Source organism: Amphiura filiformis, chromosome 20 (assembly GCF_039555335.1).
Source record: "Amphiura filiformis chromosome 20, Afil_fr2py, whole genome shotgun sequence".
Lineage (NCBI taxonomy): Eukaryota > Metazoa > Echinodermata > Ophiuroidea > Amphilepidida > Amphiuridae > Amphiura > Amphiura filiformis.
Genome location: NC_092647.1, coordinates 62,569,238 through 62,579,320, shown reverse-complemented (window position 1 = coordinate 62,579,320; position 10,083 = coordinate 62,569,238). Strand labels below are relative to the sequence as shown.

The window sequence follows — 10,083 nt, the reverse complement described above, 5'->3', positions numbered from 1 at the left end:
TTTAAGAGTGTACAGTTTAAATATGGAATTGTAAATAATAGCTACAATACCATTTAGAATATTTATCAGCATTCTAGTCTACGAATGGCTACTTGTATATCCTGGCTAGTTAAACAGATTACTAAGTGTTTCAATACATTTTGTCTTCAGTATGTGCAACTTTAAATTACGATCATTCCTTTGTAAAGAGTATTTTTGCTGAAAACATTTACTGTTGGACATACTGTTTACCTGTTATCCAGCTCAGTACTTACCGTATCACTAATTGACACAGCATGCCAAAATCAAACCAAGGGGAAGGTTGCAGGGCATATTTTAGCTGGTATCGCATACCAAAATGGGCATTCCAGTTCTATCCATACACCCCTCTGAAAGACATTACCTTAATCTTTTACACGGGGAGTGTGAATTTCAAATGGGGCTACCTGAATGGGTGACTCCATTCGAAATCAACATCCCCTGTGTGAAAGATTAAGGTCATGGAATCCATGTGCATGGATTTCAACTGGAATAGCCCGATACACATTTTGAACAAAATGCTGCTCGGTTTGGGAAGTTAAACATGAACATTTATATAAAAAATCTGTAAATGGAATAAAAAATACCGTATTGTTTGTTATAAACGCCCCGGGGGCATTGCATTTTTCCAAAGGGGGGGGGGGGCGTTTATTGAAGGTGAATTGTTAGTGAAAAAAAATTTCCTGATGGTGCTCCTGTAGAAAGGAGGAATTTACAACTATACTAATATAGTATTATGGCGACGCCCATGGAAAATATCATTTTTGTGGTAAATACATCAAAATTACACCCATAAGTGCATCATCAAGCAATAATCTGGTGAAATAATTTTTATTCTACCATATTTAAGCAATGGAATGGATGGAAGTGTGAGTCATAATAGGTTTTGCCCATGCAATTTAGCGACCGTCACTGACTAGACTGACATGATGGAAATAATTTGCATTTTTGTCAATTTTTCATGGGAAAAATTGGAGGGGGGGCGTTTATTACAAACAATACGGTATGTTATATTTCAATCCCAGGTTTCTCCCAGATTCACCATCATAAAAGTAAATAAAAAATAAGAATATTGCAAATTAAAAATGTGCAACATATATAATAGCTATTGAAAATAAAATATGCCCAGCATACCAGCAAGATCTCTCGATGAACTAAGAGTAGAATCATGCTAATACCTATGATAAAGAAAGTTCATGGCCAGCGTACCAGCTAGATTTCTCAGTAGAAACAAACAGCATGGATACAGGCATTGCCGGTAAGAGGCATGTTGGTTATGCCAATAATTATGATAAAGCAAGTTGATGTGAAGGGTGCAAGACTTTTCTCTTCCGAAAATGTGTTGCCAGTATTGTTGACACAGTGTTGGCTAATCAAGGCCTATTAAGCACTGTTTAGAGAAGCTTTACTGATTCATTCATTAAAGATTAACAAAATCATGACATTAAAGTTTAGTGTGAATTGTCTTTTTTATCATGTTCTGGATGTCATTTAAAAAGCTTTGAAGTTTCATAATGACCATTACAATGAACTTTGTCAAATCTTTAGAGAAATGTATGGAAGCGTATAAAAATATACCAATGAGACAAATCAGTCTCAGAAATGCCTATGTGCCCTCAAATAGTTTATTTTTCGATATGAATTAATATCTATTCAAAACCATTCAAAACTAAATAATATTGTGAATCCTGAACTTCCCCCAAATCCCTAATTACCAGTCCCTACTTCACAGCTGGTTTGTGTTGTTCCTTAAAGCACTTAAAGGAGTATTGTGTGATCCTAGCATCCTCTTTTTATGACATTTTTCAGTAGATATCCACGAAAAAAAGCTTATTCCCAAAATTTCAGTCGATTCCTATTTTGCGCTTGCGAGTTATGCATGATTATGTGTATTTACACTGCTCCATAGGCCAGTGTACCAGAACGAAATTCAAATTTGACGATATTTTTTGCAGAACAAATTAATCTGCAAGAAATTTTTGGTACATAAACATTATGTAGCAAGAGGTTTCCAGTGCTATAAAAATCTCAACTTTTTTTTTTTTAAGTGGGGGGGGGGTGAGGCTGTGGATCACGAAATGCCCTTTTAATTATTTTTGATTACAATAATATTAGACGGGGAATAAACAGTTTAACCCTTAAAAATTGCAATAAAAGGTTTTTTAACTGATTTTGGTACTACGGGATCTCAGGAATAACACAAAAAAAGTTATAAAAAATCGGGCTACCGGAAAGTGGTTTTCCAAAATGGCTGCCAAAAATCTTAATATTACTATAATTAATTTATTATTCACCATAGAGTTGCAATTCTGGTGTCGAAACCCATGTTTAGGGGGTCGAGGATTCTATGATCAACAAAAATATTGCATAGTGATCAGGTAACCTACAAATCCAAGATGGCATCCAAAATGGCCGCCCAAAACTCTTAAAATACCTATAATTTACTTATATTTCACCCATGAGTTGTAATTTTGGTGTCTACATCCATGTCTTGTGAGTCAAGGTGTGCAGGGAAGACAGAATAGAACAACTTACAATTAACTTATAGTTTCCTTGTAAACAAAAAGTTTCCAGGTCTGACAAATTCATCACCAGTCGTCCATGGACGGAATGGAGGAAGCATCAGAAGTCTTCTTTCATTCATCAGTTGTTGAATCGCTGATGGTTATAGGCCTATATATCACTCTTAAGGGTATTGAAGTGGCATTCTGCCTCTATTTGGTTTCCCATCAGGAGGGGTCCAAAAAAATCTGGGGCCTGAGGTGAACAAAACATCCTATAAATAGGAAATTCCCAAAATAAAAGGCTTGTGAATACTGTTCTGATATTATTTAAAAACAAGTGACGAGTGGAGAAACACTATTATAAACTTCAGATAAAATAAAAACACAATAAAACAACTCCTTTTATGTGACTTAATTTTTTATTATCTATAATATAAGACAATGTAATCTGTATAAAACCCACACAAACTGCCTGATCACACTAAGGTTTTGGTAACTATTTATATCGAACCATGAGTTTCATAAATTAGGTCCTTATTATTAATATTTTGTTGATAATTACTGGAAAATATCACCAATTTTTATACATTGCATGAAGCCATGACAACAAATGTACGACTTGCTATTTTACAACAAAAAACAGTTAAAATACAATCTTATATAAAATAGGGTGTCAATTCCCACAATGCTTATCTCGACAACCACTACTTAGTTCAAAACCTGAAAAGTTAAATGTATTGAACTTGTGAACTATGTCACAAAAAGGAGGTTGTGTGTGGATGCAAAGATTGCAATGGACCTTTTTGGTAAATTGTGAAAGCCTTTGCAATTGGATCCTAGACTGGATCCTTCAGTCCTTTAGCTACTATGCAATATGCATGGTCATTGGGCTATGGGTAACAAAGGCACTGCATTAAGAGGCCTCAAATGATTCAGGCTAATTGGACCCCTGATGATATCAATGTGCACATCTTTACTGTGCAACTGTGAAATTCAATGTGAGCATCGATAATACACCATCATGGGTCCATTTCTCTAAACTTTACGAAGCTTTGTAAGTTACAAAAGCAATCATAACTTCCGACGTATCGTAAGTTCCATTTCACTAAACTAAGTAATAGGGATTTACTACAGGGACCCTTCATAAAGTTACATCTACTAAAAGGGTATTTATAACTTGGAAACGCATCACTAGAGTTTCGAAGGGTTAACAGTTTAGTGAAATGGACCCCTGGGGTCCAATCATAAAGGCTTTCAGGATTTATTAAGGAGTAGCCTTTACTTGCAAATAATTTTTCACATACATGGACTCCTTTTTTTAAGCATTTGTTTTTCACTTTGTAGCTACAAATTACAACCACAATATGAACAGTGAAAATTATATTCAGTTTACTAATAATCTGATATCACTGGGTCAATCAAATCTCATTATTTAACCAACTTCTTAACATACAGATCATACTTTATTTATAAGACTGTACCTACCTACCCCACACCCCAGAAATGGACTTTTGTCATTATTGTTTCAGATGAAATACCCATCTATCAAGTTTCAATACCAATGTCTGTACAATATTATATAGTGTATGACATATATACAATGTTTTGGTTAACTATATCTGTCAAAATATCAACTTCAATCCAGGAAAAAATAATAAGCCCACTTCTATGTCACCACCCCCTGTACTTCATGTGATGAGCAACTCACTAAAGCAGCATAGCATACTTCTAAAATGAAGTCATGCAAATAGCATGCACAATTGTCACCTTTCTGTTTAAGGACTTGTTTCTGGGCATCACATTAAATACAAAGTTTACCATTTTGCTCCATCCAAGTGGATGTGAAAATGGTAAAAAATGCCTCGTATATCAGATTCACTCACTGCCCCCCCCCTTCAATCAAATGACCTATACTACCCCACTGCCATTTCAGTAAGAATAAGTTATGAGGATGGACTGATGAACCCAGTGCATCAACTACAATTTGTTCCTGGATTGTAATCGTCAAGCATTTTTCCACAAACTCATATACACACCTGCTGACATCTTCCTGACAGATATATAGTTGTTATATTGTGTTTGTGAATAGTACATATTAATGTCAAGACAATTATTTGAGAGAGAGAAAAAAATAATAGATACAAAACGGAATACATGATTAAGAAATAATTACATCAACAAGATTTTGAAATAATATTACATTCACAATCAAGTCACTGGTTGGTGACAACTACTGAATCCAAACTAAAACACTACAGCTGCTGTCAAAGGTTTATGGCTCCTTTATACATATCCTTTTTAGAATCTAACAGTGAAGTGGTTAAATTGTTACATTTACTAGTACTTGAAACTGCTTCCCACTGATGAGAAAATACATTTTGTGTATAGATAATCAATTCTTTGGATATGCCTACTTAACCTGGACAGTGAAGTACAAACAAATTTGAATTTTATACCTATTTATATTTCCATTTATAAATAGCAACACTAACAAACTTATTGAGTGGGGTACTTAAGAAAACAGCACACCCAGAGGATTGGGGACAGAGAAACTTGCCTGGGCCTTGTGCATACTTGGACGGTGAAAGCTGGAATAGTCTCAAATTTGCTTCCTTGTCATGTTGCCCATGCCTACTCGTGATTGACTTCAGTTCTCCTACGCAGCCAGTGTGGTTACGCTCCCTCAACACAAACAGTCTACCAATGATAACAAACGGGTTCTTTTTGATTGGCTACCACGTTTCCCATGAAGTCATCCAGCACGTGCTGCTTGTGTATCTGATTATTCAGCCAGAATTCAACCCACTGGCAATCAAATTCCCGGATGCATCGCTTCTGATCAGGTTCTCATAGACTTTGCATTGTCGCCTCTTAGCTAATCAGAAACAGCGTATACATGGACATTGGCAGACTGTTTGTGTGGAGGAAGCGGAACCAAAATGGCTACTGTGGAGACTAGACTTCAGTAGGACCCCTATACTCACCTCCTATGACCAGACAAGTCAATTTAGCATTATTTTACATGCAAGTAAAAAGAAGCTGATTATAATTGATGTTAATAATGAGTACTATTGAATTGAGTACATTATTGTGGCTTATTTGCTATTAGTACATTTTAGCTTACACTAAATTGATATAAGTACTTGACAAGTTATTTAAACAGTACAAATTTAAAAGAACAACTTATCTAACAACTGAGGTAGACATCTATTGATAAAGAACCACTTTGAAAAACTCATAATCATTGACAGTATAAACCCTATTATAACACCAGTTTTTTGAAATCTTACATATATTTAGATTATAAAATGGCATTTTGTAAGTGGGCTATCTACGACAGAATCATTTATCCCAATTTTTTCTTATTAAGAGTAATATGTTTCTTTGAATTCAATTCTATAGAAGGCAATAAATTCAAAAGGATTTTGTTTGAAAACATGTTTCTGTCATTGTTGTCTTCCAAACTTGGCTATCAAATGGAATGCTATTCATACCAGATTCCACCGCCAGAAAGAAATTATATGACTTTCAACAAATCCCATTAAAACCCTTCATTACAGCTTGGATTCCAGAATATAGCTGTAGTTTTTGTAAAATAGATAAAGCATTTTACTTAACCACTTAAATAAATATATTCTTTTCACCATCACCAGATCTTTCATTAAAATATGTATAAATAAATAAGTGGTATCTATAATAACAAAAGGACACAAAAAAATATTAGAAACATTTTTTACATGAATCACCCTTCATGAACATCACACATTTGAACAAGGCACAATATTATTTTCTTTGATATAAACAATCTGAATATAAAGGAATATATTTATACATAATTTGGTCTGCAATTTTGCCAAAAACATTCTTATAATTAATTTCATTTGGATGATAAAAATATGAAAATAATCAATTTAAATGTGGTATGCGTAATCAATATAAATGAATTATAAAAAAAAACACATGTAGTTTGAACATGGTTGAGACCACTGGGCTATTCCAGTTAAATCAATACACCCCTTATGGAAGACATGACCTGAATCTTCCACACAGGGAGTAGGAAATCTACACCCCCTGCTGTGTGGGAGATTACGGTAATATTTTCCAGGGGTATGGATTTCAACTGGAATAGCCACATGTATAAAAAGATATAGGAATTGAAAGCACAGACTTAAGCACTTAGGTATTAGGTACAGCTGATCACTTTGTTGTTTTTATCTCATAGTTCAAAATAGATTAGGCTTGATTCTGCATTTCTGTATGTTCCTATCTTTAGGGTTTGGTTCAATAGATTTCCCCAAAAAAGGCTTATTTCCAAAATTTCAGTTGATCCAAACATTGCATTTGCAAGTTAACCTAATAATTACATGTATTACAGTGCCCCATAGGTCACTGTGTTGCAATTCCTTTCTGTTGACAGACATAAAATTCAAATTGGACTAAGTTTTTGTCAAATGACCGATTCTGCAAAACACAGAGTGCCCCTTGAAAGAGAAAGCCCCACCAGAGCAGTTGTTCTGGGGTGAACCAAACCTGCTTGCTTACCAAATTAATCAGTGACAAGGTTATCTTTTGACAGGTGCTAATTGATGTTTTAATGTTATTGCATCAACTAGCACCTGTCAAATTCAGAGATAACCTTGTCACTGATTAATTTAATAACCAGGCAAGTTTGGTTCACCCCAGAAGAACTGCTCTGGTGGGGCCTCCTCTTGAACTTAATAAAACAACAAAGTGGTCAATGTTCCTGTCACATAATAAAGGTGATAGCCTTGAATGTAAAAAGGTTGTAAGTGCTTTGTTATCACTATCAACTTACAACTTTCTTGCATTCAACTTTGTGTGAAGGCAAATATTGATCTTTGACTTGAAATAATGTGTTGTATGATCACACCACAAAACATGTAGGCACTCTGTTGATTGAAATATTCGGTTTTGGCTTGTGCTAAATTAGTTCAAAAACTTAAGCAAAATTGTTATGACCTGCCTAGGAACACACTACCATAACACACATTTACTCAGTTTGTAAACAGCCGGTTGATGAAATAATAAACATACTTCTACTGGATCTAAAGGTAGATGCACTCCTGTGAAAAAAAATAAAATAATACAACAAACGGAGATGGGAAACGGTATATATTCTGTTCCCCGACTCTGATTGCATTTATACACATTTACTCAAATACGTATGTTTACTCAAATATGATGTTGTTGGGTTTTTTTTCTTCTTTTTCCTCCCTGACCCCTGTAAATCTCAAAAGTGGCAAACACATACAATACTTAGGAAGTTATATCTCAAGTACAATAACAATAATACAAGTCATGTTTTATAACAAATTATCTGGATCTGGTCTTTTTACATATTTGGTGCTCATTCTAGGAAGTATACAATTTGCTAAACTGGTCTCTGATTGGTCAATTCAAACTGGGTACCGTGGCAAAATAAACAGTTGTCACAATGATTATGTACAATTTACAAAACTGCAAAATTTGTATATATTATATTCAAATTATTGACTGTTAATTGCATTTCAAAATAAGGATGTGCAAGATTCAACAAACTATTTGATAAATAAGCTACAGACAGCTTGTAACCATATTCATTGTAGTTCATCTAAATACACTTTTGCTTGCACTTTTAGAAATCATGCACAATAACTGTCTTTAATAAATTTGTATTTTGATTGTTGGATTTTGAATAATCTGTCTTGGTCATAATAAATGGTTGTTTGAATACACATACATTAAAGCTATCTTCATGTTTAAGTATAAACCAGTCTTCAGTTTGAAATACTATTCACACCCCACTACAATACACACATATACATCTACAATGTAATAAAGCCTATGTATATAATTCACATGACACATGCAAGACTTATAATTAGGGCAGTATTGGTACATTCATGGTATTGCAAACTGAAAAACAGCTCATACTTTCATTACATCAATATTATTAACACTCTTTATAATGACCAGCGATGGCAACTGATTAATAACAAAATTAAATCGGGAGTGCTGGTGTTATTTATAACTTACAATATCCAGTTCTTTAATGAGGATAATTTTCTTCTTGGACGAGATCACTGGAGTGTGCCTTTTAATCTGTGATCCAGCAACCCAATCTCTCATGAGCACAGTTCAATAATCCGTGTTTCGAATGAACTCATTCATAGCTAGTGTGTTGTAGGATGTTGTTAAACACGTCTACCACTTGGGCAAATGACTAGATTATAATCTCGCAAGTACAAAGTTGGAAATATGCCAGCAAAATATAACAGTACATAAGTTCACGCTGATTAGAACATCTTTCCGCGCTACAAAAAAGTTTGAGCAAAAAAAAAAAAAAAAGACATACAACCAGACTATTTTCATTTTAAGTGACTAAGTAATTTTTACTCCATTATACCACATACTTAGTATAGCCCCCTGCTCCCATCCAATTTGGCACATATATCATCTTGTCTATAATACTTACATCTCATATTAAATACATCGAAGTCAATACATACAAACATGGCCGCATAATGTTAGGAATCACAATTTCCTATTTTATAAACCACATCATTTTGTGACAATTTTTTTTAGCCGACATAAAGAGACTGTTTCTTTTCATCCCGCTGTTTTCAGTCTACCACCTATGTGGGATAAAAATATATTTTTCAGGAAAATAATTATGTTAATATGAGTTGGAGTTCACAATATCTATTTCTACTGCAAACATGGCTGGACTAATAGTGTAAAATTTTAAGACATAAATTTTAGGTATTTATCATCTCAGGTCAAATTTAGTTGCTCACAAAATAGCATTGTCAAGCAGTATTTTCTTTGGAAATTTAATCAGTACTATTTAATAAACTAGTCTCACCAGTGGGGATCATACATACTACTTCTCAATAATTTAGCTATTGCCATTTTGGAAAAATGACAGTTTTTCTTTAAAAAAACAACAACTTGTAATCCCATCAAAAATATATACAGATCAAGGTCATTATGTTAATAGGCATATTGTGTACAATCCTGTATCAAATAAGAATAATCACTACTGGTTCTTCACACTCCATCCTTGTAGATTCATATACACAGTACAATTTGGCTCACTATCTCAAGCCTGTATGATACAAAGCCCGTCACCCTTAATGTAGTCTGCTATTTCTATAGCTATATTTCTAATGATTAGAAATGGTCCACTAAGACCGAGACACTATTGGCGTTTACTTGGCACTGACTGTCTTCCATTCCGGGTATCACCATATTTCTCCAGTTTGAAGAGTCACCCTCTGAGGAAAAGAAAGAATGAAATAGAAAATATTGACTTTATTCTAACAGTTATCAAATTGTGAATCTGCCTTTGCTTGAGTGTAGCTATATATCTTGCATTTCATTGGCTTTCATTAACAAATAACATGTGACTTAGTAAATCTGGTTTCCATCTATTTCTCTATCATGGCCGCTGAGACACTTGAGTGAGAGACAGAGCGCGGAGATCATTATTACCAAATCTCCAAGGACAAGGTTAATCATGAGTCAGAGAAATGCCAAGTGGTTTAATTTCTCGACCGGA

At 34.2% G+C, this 10,083-nt stretch overlaps 1 protein-coding gene across 1 annotated transcript in view; it reads right to left on the bottom strand.

Annotated features, from left to right (window-relative positions):
- Window positions 1-9,445: 9,445 nt before the first annotated feature.
- LOC140142433 (tight junction protein 1-like) overlaps window positions 9,446-10,083 on the bottom strand; it is a 114,030-nt gene continuing 113,392 nt past the window's right edge. The window contains 1 exon segment of the mRNA XM_072164403.1: window positions 9,446-9,799. Within this exon segment, the coding sequence (XP_072020504.1) occupies window positions 9,696-9,799 (104 nt within the window). The 3' untranslated portion in view covers window positions 9,446-9,695.